Source organism: Channa argus, chromosome 1, assembly GCF_033026475.1.
Source record: "Channa argus isolate prfri chromosome 1, Channa argus male v1.0, whole genome shotgun sequence".
In the NCBI taxonomy this organism is placed as follows: Eukaryota; Metazoa; Chordata; class Actinopteri; order Anabantiformes; family Channidae; genus Channa; species Channa argus.
This window is the reverse complement of record NC_090197.1, coordinates 23090112-23109804: the sequence shown is the minus strand read 5'-3', so window position 1 is coordinate 23109804 and position 19693 is coordinate 23090112. Positions and strand designations below refer to the sequence as shown.

Sequence of the window (19693 nt, the reverse complement as noted above, 5' to 3'; positions counted from 1 at the left end):
CAACAATTAACCTACCACGCATTTTTGGACTGTGGGAGAAAACTGAAGTAGAGAAATCCCACGCAAACATGGGGACAACATGCCATCTCCCCACAGAAAGGGAACGGCAGGCAGGTAGATTCAAACCTCACAGCCACAAATTTGTGGCTGTGAGGCAGCAGCGCAAACCACTCCACCACCGTGCTGCCCGAGATTAGTTAAATATACAATTTAAATATTTTTAAAGATATGATTTAAAGAAAACAACATGTAAAGTACCAGTACTAGAGGGAAGCTGAAACAATCCAGCTTGCAGTGATAAGCTGTATTTAAACAAAGTAGTAAGCAAACTCAAATGAAGTTCTTGTGGTTTGGATCATGTTTGAACAGGTTAGCCTCCATCCACAATAGTCCACATTGTACGGTACATGTCTGTCTGGTAAAAAATGTTCTCAAGTCTGCAGCGTCATATGGGTGTGGAATATCAACATGTTTTTTAGAGTTCTCTTGGTCATAGTTTCATATTTCTGACATCTGTAGATTCAAACATGACACAGATACCAGAGGAAAACAGAACAAGCAAATATTTCAACATCCAATTATTGATACATGGATTTACCTAATAATGCACCAGGATCTCTCAGTTAAATGAAGTGTAAGAGCCAGAGGACAATATAACCTAATGTTTAAAAAAAAAACAACAACATTTAGTTGAGTCTAAGTGTGTTTTCGACACTGTCCCAGCAATCACAGTTATACATGAGAGAATGAAAATGGTGCCTGGGAATTTTTTGGCCCCACCTTGTCTCAGTGATTTACTATATTTGGCCGTCCTTGGGCCGTCACGCTGCAGAAAATACATTTCTAAAATTATAGTCTTCCAGCACCCTTGAGAACAAGATTTAACTTGTTTAAAATGTAAACCAATTTCTGTTTTCTCAATCTCAATGTCATTTTTGATACATTTTTTTCCTGCGTTACCTGAAGGTATTTGCATTTTTTTTAAAACTAATAAAGCTCGACTAGAATATCTGTAATCCAGGCGGAACAACTTGTCTCCTCTTATTACAAAGGATTTAAGACCAAAAATAACTGAACAGGCTGTACATGTTTTCTACAGCAAAGCACAGAGCATAATAGAATAACTAATCCTAAAGTGTTCTCTACATAAAGTACATTTATTAATTTGCTTGCTAATTAAAAATACTGACAAACAGCAACCAAAAGGGTAAACAGTAGTAAAACAATTATTTTGCTCTTTGCATCTTTCATTCACTAAATATAATTGTATTGGTTCTGTTATAACCAAGTCCTCATGTCTTGTCTTTTTTTGTACTCATAGGTTTTGACACATTGTTTATGAATCCAACTGAGCGCTAAAATCTGGATCTCTGGCAAAGCAGGGAGCGGTTTCACTGGCAATACTGATTTGCTGTAATAATGGCTATTTTTAGCTCGTCATGGCTGGAGCACTGCGTGTGTGTGTGTATGCATGGTCTAATCTAGCTGTATGTGTGAGGACAGTGCAGCCCTCTGTTGTTGTGAGAACATTTTGGATCGAGAAGATATTTAGGACTGGATTTTGACTTCAGGCTCACCTTTGGGTGATATCAATTTTAGGCATGTAGCTCCTCCTTTTTGTGGCAAGGATGTGATTGTGAAAGCCTCGTGTTATCACTCTAAATTGTGATTCAGTGATTCATGTCATGTCGAGTATTTTCTCCAGAGGCACAGAGACAGGAATACCAGCTAGGAAGGCTATTTCCTTATCTCGTTATGGATGGAGAGAAGTCCTAAGCAGTCGAAATATTAATAGATTGCAATGGAAATGATAAAAATAGTCATGCTCTCAATAGTCTATTTTTAGGGTGCTAAATACTGGAGGTGCAGCTTCGTATGAGAACAGGTGAGGAGAAGAAGGCAGTGAGCATAGTCCTAATGGAGAAGGCCTCACTAAATTTGTAATTGTAAAATCCCTCAATGCAGCATGTGTAAATCCAGACAAATGTGCTTCAGCCAACATAGAATATTAAAGCCATTTATTAAAAACGGAATGTTTTTAGAAGGCTCAAGCATGTGCCATGTTTTTTTTTTTTTTAGCTAAATACATCATAAATACTTAAAATAAAGTAGCAGTAAACTGAGTTTTGAAGATGGATGACTTGGGTTAAAGTAGATATATTACTTGCATGTGACTCACCAGGTGAGTCACCTGTAGTGACAAATTTTGCTGTTCCCTGCAGCTCTGTGGAACATTTCAGCTCTTTAGTTTGACTTTTAGCGCCAATTTATGTTGTTTTATGGACATAGCAGTCATCAAAAAACACTTTCTTGCACCAATTGGCAAAAAGACAAAGTTAGCAGTTAGCTTGTGAACATAGTGGCGTATTTACCTGCTAACCTGATAGTCCCTGTTGTTGTTTTTGTTGCTCCATATCTGCTTGTATAAAAGGGCAATTGTTTCCTAGTGTGTAATGCCCCCATAAATGTGGTAATCTGTCCATTTGTAATTTATTTGTTCAGACACCCCCAAGTAGCCAAGGGAATTAAAAATATTAGGACATGGTTAGCTTAGCTAAACATAAATCTGATGCTGAAGCAGGAGGAAACTACTGAAAGCAAACACTGTATGTCTTTTGTTCAGCATAAACATAAGGAGAAATGTAAAATGTGTTGGTGTTTTGGGGGGGTTTGTCAGGGACACCTGCCCTCGTTGTTTTCTAAGTATCCAGGCACTACCCACTGTGTATTACATGGATCAGGTGTGTTTAGTCAATCAGAAGCTGGAAGATGCCTTCTGCATCCCAACCCAATGCCCTACCACTAAGCCACCAGGTCCCCATATATCTTATATATAGAATAAAATCTTTTATTTTGAGAAAAACCAGTTTATATGGCAAACAAGCCACACAGTGTACATTGAAGTGAGGCTCATACCCATATTGTAATTAGAAGGCTGCAGACCTCCCCTTCCCTCCCCTTTGCAGTTCTTTCCACAAGGTCATGTATTAAGCTAATACACCTCACTGACTGGATCCTGAGCATAACTGCACCAGCCAGCACTGTGGCCAGCAACAGTAAATACATTCACCATACACAGACACAGGATATAATCCCTTATTCTCTTTAAAAGTGTATGCTTGACATTTCAATTGTCTGTGCCCTTCAGACAAATGAATTGTGTGTAAGGGACTGTGCAACACACTCTGCTGGAGTATTTAATGACTGTGATTCATGCACAATAACAGTGATTTTCAAGTTAGAATGTTAACTGAGAACTGAATTGCTGTTTCCAGCATCTCCTACTGCACCAACTGAGATACTCCCTCATATTAATATCACGAAGAGCAATTCTGTGTGGAGTATTGTGTGCTTTACTGATAGTGACTAGCACACACAGTCTCTCTCTCTCTCTCTCTCTCTCTCTCTCTTTCTCTCTCTTTCTCTCTCCAACACAGCAGATGTAGAGCACCAGAGACTGTAAGCAGATTATTTTGAGCACAGAATCACTGTGGCTAAGGCTTAGAGGTATTTCACCATTTTGTGTGCAGGATGTGATAATGTCCCAACACGTTTGAGAGCTGCAGTATAACACAGTGTGAGAACTGGGTGGATCTGATCCATATGTGTTGGTCTTATTCACTTTGAACATAAATTATCAGAACTATACAGTTAGTATCTTTATACAGTTACAATAATTATAAACCTTGCAACAGTTTTTATAGTGTAAGCTTATTTGGTGTCAGACGTTAATGGGAGTATTCACATACAATTCAGTTAACAATAATGACTTCACATGATGAATTCTGGATTATTACTTAATAATTAAACTTCTTTAAATTTCTAATTCAAAAATTATATTAATAATCAGATGATGATTATTATTAATCATCAGAAGAAATATGATAGCAAGACACAACTGAAATCACCAAGCAGCAATAAATAAATTAAGAAGATACAGTGCAAACAATATCATGTTTATATATGGCGCAGTGCAGATAAATATATAAAAAGAGATTAATCACTTAAAACTAAGGATTAACAATTCAAACATACCAAAGGATATTTTGGAGCAATAGTATGTTGACAGTAAATTGAAATATGTAATTGTTATGATGTTATTATGGTTAATTCAGAAGCTCAAAATCACAGATGTTTTTGGCAAGTTACACTTCTTACTTTATTCTCAGAATATTGAATCATATCAACAGCACTTCTTTCTTCTTGGGTAGAAATGTTTCAGTACTTGTCCAAGCAGCTTCTTCAATCTGAATAAAGTGGCTGGGGAACCCAGTTATATACTCCAGAGTAGGCCTTTGTTCTACCCTGGCCTGGAGAAGACAGGTGGTATGAGAGAGGAGTATGTGAAGGCATTTATGTTCACATGGAGAACCCTTGTCTCAACAGAGGAGGAGGCACAAATTGTCTCCCATTTTTCATGTTGCCCTTTCATCCAGATTAAGAAGATTAAGACCAATTCACATATCCACCAAGAGGGCCACACATAACAACCCCCATTTTAGGAGTTTAGGGAGGTAGGGCCGTAATCATTACATCTTGATGACTCCACCCTGTTCCCTCATCCCACCTTAGCAAGCCTATTCAGGCCAGGGTGGAACAAAGGTGTACTCTGGAGGATATAACTGGGTTCCCCAGCCACTTTATGCCAACCGACGAAGCTGCTTGGACAAGTAGCAAAACGTTTCTAACCAAGAATAAAGAAGTTTGGTTGACATGATTCAATCTTCAGATAACCAAACCTGGATGACTGAGAATCTTCACCGACTTGTGCTTTGTTATATTTTTATACATTTATTTAACTATCCCTAACGGTGACTTACTTTTTCACAATCATAATTTCAAAGTTATTTATTTTTATTTTTCTATACAGTACATTCACCCAGTACTCTCTCCATAGCTAACTATTGTTCATTTATTAAATTTTGTGGCAGAAATGGGCTATAGGCAGAAATATTATGGCCTACATACATAGATAGGCCATGCAGTAGGCAATGATAGGAATAGCATATATAATGTTTGCCCCTGTTACAAATGAAAGTTTGAGTTTCTAAGCAATAATACACACAGAGATAATTATAATCCTTTATGTCCTTGTGCCCTCAAAGCATTGAGACTGATAGTGATTGATTTGTAGGTGACTCTGCTCTTTGAATAAAACGACACTTCACTTCTACTAGTTTAGCATTTACTAATATGCTATGAATGTCACTTGTTGCCACAAGCGTAGCTCTGAAAAAACACGCACTTTTACAGACAATTAGGTAACATCAAAACATTGGGTATACAGTAGGAATACTGTATAATATACTGTATATTATATTCATGGACTCAAAAATAAGAATGAATTCTGTCTGAACTAAGATTTTGTTTCCCGTTGTATGCAAATATCAGTGCTATCAATGTCAAATATCTCAGCACACAGTTTTCTTATGAAGGTCTTCTCCCTTCTCCTCCCTCGGTACAATGCAACATTTAGTCAATCTTTCAAAACAAACCTTTCAAAGTGCAGTATGTGAGTGTGTGAATGTAGCAGGAAGTACAACAGCTAAGGTTCATTGATTTAGCGACTTTGGCTACACTGAAGGGTCATCCAGTGCAGGAGACAGGGCATGGAAGCACCTGAGGGAGATGATGAGTCCTTCACAGGTCAGACACTTCTAGAGATTAATGTAGGTTAATTTCTGCACCCTGTGTTAAAAGAACAATGGATCTCACTTAGATATCATTAAACAGTGGGTGGAAATAAAACATCTGAACATAAGTAAAAATGCAGAAAACATGCAATTACAGTCACATTTGTCTGACAGTGAGGCAACAGTCCCAACCCAGGGCAATCACTCCTTCCGTATAAAGTGCATCCCCAGAGGGACTTTACTGCCGCTTTCACACATTCACCAAGTCTTTGACAACAGTTACGCTCCCACTCATTCATCACCTTGGTTGGGGGTGCTTGATGCTGCAAGTAGTGACAGTGTTGTCAGGGGGAGGCCTTTGGAGAAAGGGTGAGTAAGAATGAAACAGAAAAGAGCTCAACCTCAGCAGGGGATTTCGGGGACCTCTTACAGCTCACAGCTGGACATCAGCTGTGCTACAGTGACTGTAGCTCTGCCTGGGAGAAGGTGCTATTAGGACTAAACAGCTATTACATCACATACAAGGACCATAAGATGCAGATGGCAGATGATGAAAAATGAAACACCGTCTTTCATCAAATGATACTCACAATTTTTAGAGTAAATGTGTTGGCACAAAATCTGCACATAAAATCCAATTCATCAACTTCTTCCCATGTGGGAAAGCATATGTTTAGTAGTGTTTTGGACGATCCATTCCCTCAGAGGTTGGCACTTTCAAGATGGTTTGATATTGGCCAAATTCAGAGCTGAATTTAATGCAAATGATGCTGATTTTCTTTGTACCGATGAACAAACCACAGCAAAATTTCACAATTTTAAAAACCAGTTTGATCAGACCCTCGGATGAGATCAGTAACATTCATTAAAAAAAGTCCAATATGTTAAAATGGAAACAATACTAGATACAGTACTTGAATAGGATATTTGAATATTTCATTATAGATCTGCACAATGTTCAAGAGGAATTTTGGACCATTCTTCCTTACAGAACTGCTTCAGCTCAGTCATATTTTCACGACATCTAATGTGAATGTCTCTCTTACTCACCATCTGTAGAAGGGTTGAAGTCTGGGCTACTCTAAAAGGTGGATTTTGTGTCTCTGAAGCCATTTTTCACGTGTCCCACATCAGGTGAATCCAGCTTCAGCTCTGCGGGGGTCAATGACGGCATTGTGCTCAGCCGGATATTTCAGATCCTTTACAGAAATGAGGAGATTGCGGTGAATGACTGCATGATCTTCAAAGTCCACCTGCTATTGGACGGAGAAAGGGTGAGTCATGTTGGTGACATTTCCAGTACACACACTCCCTGTTGAGGTAAAGAAAAAACAGAGGGAATAGGTAATGCCATTTGGGTGCTTGCATTTTATCAGCTGCATGGCTGTAAAATGCATGATAGATAAAAGTTCATAACAGAGTGAAGTGCACTGCAAGCCTCTGCAGAGACATAAACATTGGTGTGACATGTGGCTTTTTTGACCATTAAAAGTTTGGGATCATCTCAAAATGTTTGATTGCACATACTTGTAGTCCTGTCGATAGGGCATTGCAGGAGTTAAGTGAAGAGATGGCTAGTGCCCACACAAGGAGTAGACTAGCATTTGTCGATGATGTTGTAGAGGGCTGAATGCTCAAGGATTAGAGGAGATGTGGTTAGTGAAGATTAGTTAGTCTTTGTGGTCTTTGTCTTTAAAGTGATTCTTGTATGGATGAAATTCTAGTAAAATACACAATATGTTTAAAATCACTAGGAATGATTGAATCCATCAGCAGGACCTGTCTCTGGCATAGACCACAGAAAAGAAATGATTGGATGAAGTCTTAGCCCCCATGGAAAAGCACACTTGGTTCTTTTATAAAATAATCTGTTCTAACCCATGTCAGTGTGAGGTTTATTGACTTCACCGACTCGCCTCTGAGAAATAATGTTTTTTAATTGACAGACAAATGTAAATGTAACTGTGCCCCAGACTGCCCGTGGTCAGCTCAAATGATCAGGCATGTAAACCTGCCAGACAGTTATTGATGTACCATCCTTTATGGTTTCGCAGTGGGCGCGACCCCGAGAATCCACTCTGCCTGTTTTTGTTGTTTGGAGCCACTGGAGCTCAAATTGATCAGCGGTGACAGCGATGAGACAGGTCAGAGGCTGGGAGGTGTGGGAGTTAAGATGGCTCCGCTTGGAGCCAATCATCCCCATGATAACCATGGCTCACACATGGACACGAGCCGGCACCATCGCTCAGCTGCTCTCTGACACATCTACAGCACAGATGCCTGGATTACTGTGGAAGCATCCCTGCTTCAGTTTGAATGCAATATTTTGTCCCACATGACTCTGCCTGACTCTTAATTTCAGAAGATTTCATTAAATGTAGACTTGGAGGTGAGGAGACAGAGGAGCTTTAAGGCATAACAGATTTTAGCTGTAAGCTCTCCCAAAGGCTCCCTGCTCATTAACCTTCTGCTGCTCTCAGCCATAGATAGCACTGACAGAAATAGCCCTTGAACACCTGTGTGTATGCTTAATTGCCCAAAACATCAATCATTAAACAAAATTGGAAAAATTTTGTGTTAGCCATAATCTGTATGTAAATTTTACTCTAAAGTTACAGGAGATATTGGAAGAACTGTGCATAATTTCTTTTATAATCAGCAACGCTGCAACTCAGTCTCCAAAAGGCTCCATTCCATTTAATGTCGGCACCCTCTTTGTGTCCTCACACCTTTTGTTTTTCAAATTGAAGTAGGTCTTCTGTATTTCCATACACCATGTTATTCTGTGATACCCTGAACATGAGAGTAGTCTTCTCTTTACAGGCTACAATGGATTAAAAGAAATGCAGTTTGTAGACCACACAAAGGCATAATTTAGAAAAAAATACTTTGAAGTAACTAAATCAGCATTGCAAACAAGATTGATCACATTAGGCATTTGCCAAATAGCATTTATAACATGTATACATTTAATGCTTTTTACATAAAAAAAATAATGTAAAAAAAAAAGTGTGAAAGATCACATCTCCACATCTCAACTGAAATGACTGTAGATTTTAGAGGAATGTACGTATTACACACTCCTCACCTCCAAGGGGAAAATTCTTCAAAAACAAATCATAAGTTGATTGCTTTTTCAAGTGCAACTTGAAAACTCCCAAATAAACATTTGCATGCTATAAAAAGAGTAATCATGAGGATGTGACTGCATGATACTGGTCTGAAATTGTCAATGGAATCAATAATTTACTTGTATTAACCATTATTTCCATCATCTGTCCTTTAGAACATATATAATCTATATAACACTGGAAAGTATCTATAGGTACATATAGCCCTGTATTCCAAGGAAATATGCAAGTTTTAATTTCTAGTGCCAGTGCTGGAAAGCAGTGTCTTTATAGGTGGATGGAAGACAAGGGTGTGGTGGATTCCTATGTAGCACTTCTCATTAGAGTCATCACACAACTTATTTTAAGAATATCAAGACAATAAGAAGTAAATGGCAGAATTTGTATTGGAAGACTGATGTTTATCACTCATGTAGAATCATGGAGTAGAGGAGAATCAACTCCACCAGCATCAAGGAGACCTTTACGCAGACAATTTGTTTTTCTTGTAATAATTTTATTTTATTTATGTATTTATTTAATTTTCGTCATGCCTTGACAACAAATCAGTGTCTTTGCTACTATGTTGGCTACACTCGAAAACTGGCACTGAAACTAAAACTGTCTACACATCTGTAGCAGTGCTTGTCTCACAAGTTTAATTGTATTTCAACGTTACCTTTTGTCTATATTTTTCTGGCATTACCAACAGTATTGTACCAATGTTTTGCAGGTGGAAGAAGCCTTGAGTGAGGTGGACTTTCAGTTGAAGCTGGATCTTCATTTCACTGACAATGAGCAGCAGTAGGTGTTTGAGCAGTTTGGAAATTGTGTGTGTGTGTGTGTGTGAGAGAGTACTAGACTTTCCCTCTTGTGGAGCTTTTATGTAAGAGTGAGAAAGAAAACTGGTCATGAATAAGAGCTTTTGTCTTCTGGGTACTTTGTATCAACATACAGAGGAAAATATCCTTTTTATGGGGCTGTGGTCCTGTATCAACCAGCAGCTTTTATCAAGTGTAGTTTGTGTTTGTCACAGTTTAGCCTGACTGATTAATGGAACTTCTTGTCCATGTCTTAGTATGGACTACGGTTACTTAGAGCCTATATGAATATAGAATATCAATTAGCTCTATTAATATTCCAGTCAAGATGCAGACCTATTCTTTAACTCTTTCTTTAACACTGCAAGGACAAAATCCTTAATAGTGATACTAGATTATTGGCGAGCAGCAGTCCTCACTCTCACATACCTTTTAATAAGTCTGGCAGAAGACAATGATAGATTTCTTCTCTGAACAAGGAGCTGCTCCAACTAAGAAGCATAATCTTCAGTGTTAGATGTAAAAGACAGAATAAAAACCATTCATTGATTAAATTTTGGCTTGTGCAAAAAATTAAAGAACAAAATGTTTTCTGCAGATTATGAGTTATATAGGCTTATATGCAAGTATTAAGCATTTGTGCATTAGTAAAATATCTTTCTTGTCTTCCTTTTGTTAGGTTGGCAGAAATAGCGACTGTCCCGATGATCAGCAGTCGGACCCTAAACCTCCATTTCCACCCAAGGAGAGGCCTCCACCACCATGTTCCAGTCATGTTCGACTATTTCCACCTGTCCGTCATTTCTGTCTCCATACATGCCTCACTGGTTGCCTTACATCAGCCACTAATCAGGTAGAACAAACAGGCTTTTTAAAATAATTTGACAGACATATAACCATAATTACCCATGATAGGATAAGCGCCTAGAAATCCAAAAAAGGGTAGCTAAACCTCTGCACTCAGTGTTGTTAGTGTAAAGATTGTCATTCTATCCATTAAGGTCACATAATGTAGTTTATCCTAACAGCAGCAGATTCACCATGTGACATTCATTCTCTTAGTAATTAGTGCAACATTGTGAGGCCAAAGCTGTTCAGACTAATGAGCCTTTAGGATGGCATGGAAACAACACCAGAGAATTTTTTCTTGTATTACAGTAAAGTACATCTTTTTGTTTTAAATAATATAGTCTAATTGTTGGGCAACTGAAGCGTGTAGTAAATGTAACCTCATAGATTCTCAACCATTTCATATGAAGTTTTTTTTTTTTTTTATATAAATGTCAGAAAGTGGAATTGAATTCAGTTAGTGAAGGCGGATCTAATCAAGTCTATGTAAAACATTAACCTTTTGAATGGCCACTACTCTGTGACATGCAGGCTCCGATGTATGAACATCATAAAATTAATTATCCGCTTGATTCTCAGCTCTTGACTGTTGACTACATCAATATGTGTAGCATTATCTAAGATATCTTTGATGCACATAATCAGGTGCTGGTATCCACCCAAAAAATTACCCCCACATTGTAGGGAAAATGTACAAAGAGAATATGCAAATGAAATTTTAAAAAAAGTGTTTGTCTTCTTAACCTCCAATACTGATGTAGCCTAATTAATGATGTGCCACTGGTCTTTTTTTTTTTTAAGGAAAAAACATTTCTAGAATTTAGCTCTTACTACCTCCATCCCCAACTTGAGATTTCTAGAAAACCAAAGCTGTACCAAATATCTTTCAGAGAAAGGATTTTGCAAGAATGCATGACTTGTTGGTAATTTAAACTGTTTACACTGGCAGGATTTCAAGTTTATAATTGAAAACTACAGTAACGTATGCATATAAACATCAATAACAGAGAAGAACTCAAGAGAATAAACTGCTGTCACAGCTTGTTCCTCCTTGTACTTGTTCTGACAGCATGCACCCATTAACTGCTTTGATTGATAGATTTCCAAACACTTACCTGATGAATTCAGCTGTCAATATCATAAACTTAGTCTTTAGCCATGCATTATATAGATTACTGCAGCACTGGGTTCATTTGAAAGAACAGCAGCTCCCATCTTTCAGCTTATCTGATCTTCCTTCCTTCACACACACACACACACACACACACACACACACACGCACACACACACACACACACACACACACAGTCATGGTTTGACCCTGAACGTGTCCTCCCTGTTCTCCAGCTTTACACGTACAGGGAAGGGCTCCTGGCTGGGGAAGGGCTCACCAGAGAGCACAGGCGACCCATCCGCTATGTCTGTAGAGAACCTGGTGTTTGGAGCTGGCTACTGCAAGCCTGTCATCTCTGAGGTATGTTAACCTTTAGCAGCTCAGCGGTGTTCAAATGCAATGAGTCAAAGAAAGTCAAAGCCCATTTTGCTTCACAAAGTTGAAAATAGCTCAAAACAAGCGGTGCATTGTCCCTGCTCAGCTGGTTGGTCCTATGATTTTGGAAGCAAGCAGCTAAATGCCAAGTGGTGACATAAACATGATGTCAGTTTGAGGACAGAGGCCGAGGGATTTAGCTGTGATTTGTTTTGGCATGTCAACTACAGGCAACAGGATTTCAGCTCAAGAGCAGAGAATCGTTCTAGTCTGAATTAGAGCTCCGGTATCTGTCCGTCTCATAGATTCATTTGTTAGTGGAGTCTCTGAGGCTTAAAGACCCAAATGCAACACAGAGATTGTTGCTGTGCTGAACAGTGGCTTTTCGTAATATTTGATTAACCCACCTGCCCAGGCATGTAGTTTTCAGACTTAGCATCTGGAAGTGATGACAGCTCTCACTGGAAACGATGGTGTAGTCTTGTCCTCTCTCTCTCATGCCTCTGTGCTCATGAAGCTGAAGTTAAACAGCTGAATTACATAGAGACAGAAGTGTCCATCCAATCGCAGTTATCATAATTATACACTACATATATTTTTATAGTTTGTAGGTTTTACTTCACAGGATTTTTACTATTACACTTTTATCATCGGTTAAACATTTTCCAGTACAGCAGCAGCTGGTAAACCATGTAATTTTTTATTGTTCATATGTAAAACATTTTAAGCTTAATTGCTTTTACCTCTTGTTTGCATTGATCAGTCTTATACTGACGTCTAACGTTTACCCATTATTTTATACTATACAGAAGTATTTAGGATGTACTTGATTCTTACAGTATACTAAATACACTACTACACTGTATATAATAAATCTTATAAATAACTTTAAGTAAAAGCTACTGTAGTAAGAGTACTTTTTGGAGTAGAGTTCTACAGAAATACTTCATTAAATCACTGCATTTATTCTAGATTATTGTCTTTTTGTAATTATTTGGATGAATTGCAGTGGGTAAGCACACAATATAGAACAGACAGAAGAACGCCAGCTGCTTTCCACGCTTCCTGTTTTTATGCTCCGTTAACAGTTTCCTGACTATTTACATGTTTAGCAAGCAGAAATGGTATAATATCACTCTCAGAATGCAAATAAACATATTTTCTAAAGTAACCTTTTTTATTTTTCCTTCAGAAATTAATAAAAGCACAACTAACTAGACTTTAATAATGGTAATGAAAGTAAGTCTTTCTAAAGATATAATACTTTGTCTTTTTAGAAACATTAAATTGTATTCATTCAACTTTATTGTCCAAATTTATTGTAAAAAATTAGACAATAAAGACAATAAACTTAACACAGTGCTAGCTTGAGACTCAAAGTTAATTCACTGTCTGACTCCTCCCACCCCCCACCACCCGATTCTCTGCAATGCTATGCTCTTCTACAGTCTGCTACTCTCTGGCATTTGCTGCATAGTCTATCAGGTATTAGTTATTATCAAGTTACCAAGCCTATGCTGGTATAGTTGATGCAGTTGACATGCACTGTCCCGCCACAAGAAGGGAAATTTAGAAGCAATGAAGTCTTAAGAAATGTTTTTTCTACAAGTGAAGCACATTCCACAGTCCCAGTTTGATTAAAATCAAATGATCATTCACTGGTGGTATAAATTAATAATTCCTTTGGTGAAATGATTTACTATGACAATTAGAATGTAACTCATAATGTATAGATGCCTACAGTGTGCATCAAAACACATTTCAAATTAAGCAGATTTGGTGTAAATACTGATGTAATTTAGTTTTCATCTTTCCAGACATAATGTAATATACTGAAATGTGCTTGAAATTAATGTGTAGGAAGCCCCTCTGACACAATTAGGATCTTTGTGATAAAACCTTTTATTTGAATTATTTTCAAGACTGTTTTGTAGCTATAATCTTATTTTATCAGCATACCCACTTCTATGTGTGTGTCAATAATTTTAAAGCACTGCATTTTTTCCTGTCTTTTTATAACACGCATCTGTTATGTCTCTGCAGACGTCACAGTCTGCACTGTAAATCTTAATGAGCGCCCTGGTAACCCCCCACCCCTACCCCACAACCCCACCCCACACCCTCCTGCTCCTGGTTTTTACTCGCACTCCTGGCTGGGCTCTTTAATAAGCTCAGGCAGGGGGTTTCGTTTGATCACAGTAATGAGTTCTGCTCACAAGCGCCACGTACCACATAGCTGCAGGTGGAATCTGCACACTATGCTGCCTTCTACTCACCTTCTCTTATTTAGAGAGTTTTACCTGTGGCTGCACTTTGTTTACAGCACTTACCCCTTATCATGACAGCATTTCCTCAAAGTGTTGTTATTTCAGCACGACAAACATTCACATGTTGTAGATTTCCACTCATATCAGCTGCTGCATCTCAGAAGGATTCAGAAAAGTGAATAAAAGGATATCTGAGAGAAAAACAATGTTGTGAGAACCGAGACACCTCAGGCTATGTTGACACCTCAAACTATTTTTTGTTGTCAGAATGATGTTTGCTTCCAAAAGACTAAAATGGTTCTGACAAAAGCAGGAAATCTCATGTGAGGTGAACCTGTGCACTTCCTAGGCCTTGTTAGGACAGAAAGAAACTATGGTTTAAGTATAATGACTAGTTTTTACAAAATGGGCTTTTTTTGGTCTTTGCTCACAGACTGAGCCTGGCAGCCCTCTATAAAGCTAAAGAGAATTATGAAAGTAAACATACAGATGTTCCTTCCTGGTTCAGGTATACTACTCTGCTGCAATTACAGAGCACGCAGTTATGATGATAGGGCCGGTGACTTTACTGGCTCGGGGCAAATTACAGTACATCCCCAGATACTCAGGCGCTGCATGCCTTTCAAAACTTTGGGTGCCTCTGGCATTACCAAAACTTTTTCACATCAGAGAACCAGAGAACAAGACTGTGGCTGGTCACATTCAATGCTCACTGGCTCCAAATTATGATGGCTGATTGTACAGCGATAGTTGTTTGAGTAGAAAGCTTTTATCTCTTGAGGAGGATAAATGAAAGACATAATTACTGCATAAAGTTTGTGGTGATTTGCAGCTGTGTGGACAAAGACGGTAAATTGCAACAGAGAAATACAGTTAATATTGCGAATGCTGTTCTTAGATTTTAGTTCAGCATTCAATACAATCATTCCCCAGCAGCTCACACAAAAACTGGATCACTTGGGACTCAAAACCTCTCTCTAACTGGGTGCTGGACTTTCTAACACAGAGGCCACAGAAGTTGCGGGTCAGCGGCAACACTTCGCAGACCATCACAATAAACACAGGCCCCCCTCAAGGGTGCGAGCTCAGTGCACTGCTCCTCACCCTGCTTACCCATGACTGTGTGCAAGCCTACAGCACCAACCACATCATCAAGTTTGCAGGTGATACAACTGTGTCGAGCCTCATCACTAACAAACTATGAAGCCAACTACAGAAATGAAGTGAGTCAACTGGTTCAGTGGTGTAACAATCTCTTTCTCAATGAGGAGAAGACAAAAGAGATTGTTGTCGACTTCAGGTGAAGACGGCCGTAGCATCTTCCACTGACCATTAACAGTGCTGCTGTGGAGAGGGTGAGCAGCACCAAGTTCCTAGAGGACCACATCTCAGAGGACCTCTCTTGGACACCACCACCTCGGTGGCCATAGAAGGCTTAAACACACCTCTACTTTCTCTGCAAACTGAGGGGAGCATGAGTCCCACCAGCCATCATGTGCTTTTTCTACCACAGCACCATCTAGAGCATTCTCACTGGCTGTATCAATGTGTGGTACGGATGCTGCACTGCCTCCTACCCAAAAACTACAACACATAGTGAACACAGCCAGCAGGATCATTGCCACCTCCTTGCTCTCCCTCACAGACATTTTTTATTCCTATCTCATCCGTAGAGCCATCAGCACCGCTGGCGGCACATCAGATCCCCTACAATCTTTGTTCCTGCCTCTTGCCTTCAAGGAAAAGGTACCGGAGCCTCCGGGCCCACTCTGCAAGACTGTGAAACAGCTTCTTCCACCAGGCTGTCAGCATGCTGAACTATACCAACTACCCCCACCTCCCCATGGACTGTAATACACCTATTATACTCAAAGACTCTTTGCACATAAAGACCCATTGCACTTACTGGCAAACACTGCTGTATACTGTTTATGTGGATTTATATGGATTGATTTAAAATGTTTATATATTCTGTCATATTTGTTTTCATTTTTCTTATTTGTTGCATGGCATTTTCTTACACTACAGTGAGAGAAAAACGGTATTTTGATTCTTCAGTCTGTCCTGTTCATTTTGTGAATTGACAATAAAAGCAGTCTTGAGTCTTGATATTTCTACTGCATTGTTAGAGAGCCATCTACTGGAAACACTGTCCATATTACAGCTCGTATTTAGCTGATTTGTACAAAAACAGAGCAGATTTGTCCATGATTTCCCTGAGAACAGGAAGTGCTTAATTTTTTCCATTAACAAGTTGCTTTGCACTTTAGCTATTTTCTAATGTTTAAACATCTTCAGTTTACAGTACCGTAACATTTTAGACAGTATATACACTATTTTGTATTTCTCTTACCTATCAAGCTTAGACAAGTAGTGACATTTTGGATTCATCTTCCCACATTGTAGACCTTTAAAGGTCAAAACAGAGATGTATTACTCTACATCCTCCTTTGCCACATACATGTATTGATCTGTTTTTACAGTCAGTAGCAAACTGTTTGCATTTTTTTTTTTGATATATTTGAGTTTCCAACTAGTCCATTTCCAATCATGAGTTACCAACACAGAAACAAGCTTCTTTTAAACACAAGGTCAGTGACCAACCCTGTAAACAGCTGTAGCAGTGGCAGGTATGCAGTGTGTGTACATATCCATTATTAGTGCAGGCCATTTTCTGAGAGGTGAGTGTTGAACTACACAGCAGCTGACATTTCCTCTACATTTTTGTCTCTGCAGGGAAGCTTTTATGTGCCCAGTGAAAACTGCCTGCAGAGAGCTTATACGTGGCACCGAAGGCTCTGTCGCCTCCTGTTGGTGGCTCACAGAGGCCTGCATTCCTACTACACCGCACTGATGAAGGAAATCCCACAGCTCCAGCAGACGCCTTTGGACTCAGGTGAGCATATATAAAAGCTCTCTGTTCAAATTCTTATTTTGGGGGGCTCAATCAACTTTATAGGTTTTTAAGTAAATGATACAAATTCAAATTTTATACTTTACAATCAGCATGTCTATTTACAAAGTGTTTGAAAGCAGAAGTACTCTTTATGCATTTTTTTACTTTCAGAGTATTATAATATATGATGCTGAATTAATAATGCTGACATATGAAACATTTTGTTAAAGTAAAGCTAATTAAAACTATTTTTATAGATTGATAGGTAGTTTGATAATGCAGTGGTGCAACATACAGTCCTGTATGTTGGAGATAAAGAACTGTAGTAACTAGTCAAATAAATGTGTAGTTTTTTGTCATTTGATTTTAAAATCAAATGGGGTGTGTGACCTTCTCTATCTTCTGTATCTTCTTGCTTGGTGCAAACAGTGGATTAACATTCTTTGTCCTCTGCAAATATCTTCTTATTCCACAGAGGTGCTGCCTGTAGAAGAAACTCTAAACCAGCTAACAATAGAGTTACAGGTATGCTCATACCAGTTACCCACATAACACAAAACCACATTCAAGACAAGTTGCCAGCTTGATGTTAATTAATTTTGTACCAACAGTTAAGTTTAGGCACAGATCATGACAGAACTGGCTGTGGATAAAAACATTTTAATTTGTTTTTATCATGCATAGACATGTTTTTGTGTTAGCAACAAAAGAATTCTAAACAAAACAAAGCCTTGTGGTTCTGTACAGTATGTGGTAAATCATATTTCCTTGTTAGTCAAAATGGGATCCCACCTACCTATACTGGCAATTCAAATCTTGGGAATTTTATTTATTTATGCATAAATAAAACTTAAAATATAATTTGTCAAGTCAGGTCAAAGGAACCCAATTAAATAGGCAACACAAATGTCTCTTTATTCATTTATTAGGAATGATGGTATGATCCTACTCATTTGTATGTGAACCATCAATTTATTTTATTGAAATGTCTTTTGAGTCCATAGGATTTAAATCAGGTGTAGGTCTAGGAGATCCTGCCTTATTTACTGTAAAGAAGATAAGAAGAAGAAGAAAAGTTGTTGTTTCTCACCAGACTGTAAAGCGTTAGCAAAAAATTTATAAATTGTGAACTCCACCAATCCACTGTCACGCAGATCATGTATAAATAGAACATATTCAACATTACTAATACCCTACCCAGGATTGGAACACAGAACATTGAACAACAATGGTGTGTATGGCAGAGCTACACTGCTCTCTAAAAAGAACATTACTGCCCAGTTGAGGTTTGCCCAAGACCATGTGGATAAATACATGAAACCAAAGTAGGCTTTTTTGTTTGAATGGGATTTGTTACGTTTGGCAATGCCCAAATCACTGTTCAATAGTAACAAAATTCCATGGTAAAATAGATAGTAATTGTAAAGTTTTATTTGGCTCATTTTCTTAATTAGGTTCCCTTTAGTTAGCTTTAGGAAAACAACTGGAGAATATGGTCTATTTTAATAGCATTTCTAGCAAAAACTGAGAAAATTCGGAAGGATTCAAACTTTTAAACACCTCTAAAAATGAATCCTGGTAAAATTAAGTTGTTTTCTTTTTATTTTAAATATACTGTGGGCAACGCCAGTTCAAGATAAAAGATGGTGAATGCAGTATTTGTTTTACTGACTAACAATGTCTAAAAACATTAATAGTCAGTTAATAGATTAATAGATCAGCTCAGTTAGTCAAACTGACTAAAAACAGCGGATGCTTACACATGAAATAAGCATGTGTGGTCTTGTATGGTGGCCCAGTTGATATTACATAACTATCAAAACTGCTTGGGCCGATCAGTTTATAAGTTAAACATGAGTTTCTTCTAAAAGTCCAAACACATGGAAGACAGATAGATTTCCGGTAAGGTATAAATCTCTACTGTTGAAAAAAAACAGGGATCTTAAAGTAGAGTTATGCAAAATATATTTCGGGAGGAATAATTTATTACATTTGATGCAGTATGAGCATATTTTTTTGTTCCCTTTGTGTCCCACCAGCTGCAGGAGGGCCATGAGAAGGTAGCGGAGCAGATCAGCAGGGATGTGAGCCAACTCTGTTCCCAGCTGGCAGCTCTGTGGAGCCGCTTCTTGGAGGCAGCTGTGCTCAACCCTCACATCCTCTCCTATCTGGCCCAGGAGCACCACACACTCAGGGTGAGAGTCACACGCTATCAAACACATGCTTACAGAATGCTCCAACACTATAATTTCCTGTATGTTCTCTGAGCACTGGTCAAGGCAGTCTCCATTAGAATGCTGTGATGACAATTTGTGCTGATGCGTTTAAAATTAGCCTGTTCTGTCTGCACCACCCACACTGACATACAAAAATACTGCAGAACAATCAAATTGGTTTCATAACAACGGACATTTTAGGTCTGTTAGCTTCTCCTTGTTGAATCCGGGCATGTTGTGACCGTCCTAAAATCTTAAACATCATGATGAATATTCATATGTATAATGTAAACATTTGCACCAGCTGGAACCTCCATGTTGGATTGGTAAAAAAATCAAAAGTATGACCAGAGGTGGGTAGAGTAGTTTACAAGTACAAACTCCATTTACAGCAAAGTTGGGTCTTGTCCTA

General features: G+C 38.5%; 1 protein-coding gene across 7 annotated transcripts in view; it reads left to right on the top strand.

Moving 5' to 3' along the window:
• The window catches only part of fam135b (family with sequence similarity 135 member B), a 45857-nt gene that overhangs the window by 11135 nt on the left and 15029 nt on the right, over window positions 1-19693 (top strand). For 3 of the 7 annotated variants that reach the window (XM_067508103.1, XM_067508095.1, XM_067508111.1), the window contains 7 exons: window positions 6768-6907; window positions 9477-9547; window positions 10244-10417; window positions 11761-11887; window positions 16906-17065; window positions 17541-17590; window positions 19105-19260. In XM_067508103.1, the coding sequence (XP_067364204.1) occupies window positions 6768-6907; window positions 9477-9547; window positions 10244-10417; window positions 11761-11887; window positions 16906-17065; window positions 17541-17590; window positions 19105-19260 (878 nt within the window). Of the gene's footprint in view, window positions 1-6767; window positions 6908-7753; window positions 7778-9476; window positions 9548-10243; window positions 10418-11760; window positions 11888-16905; window positions 17066-17540; window positions 17591-19104; window positions 19261-19693 lie in introns of those variants that run through there. The other 4 variants (XM_067508140.1, XM_067508134.1, XM_067508125.1 and 1 more) reach the window with 2 other exon arrangements.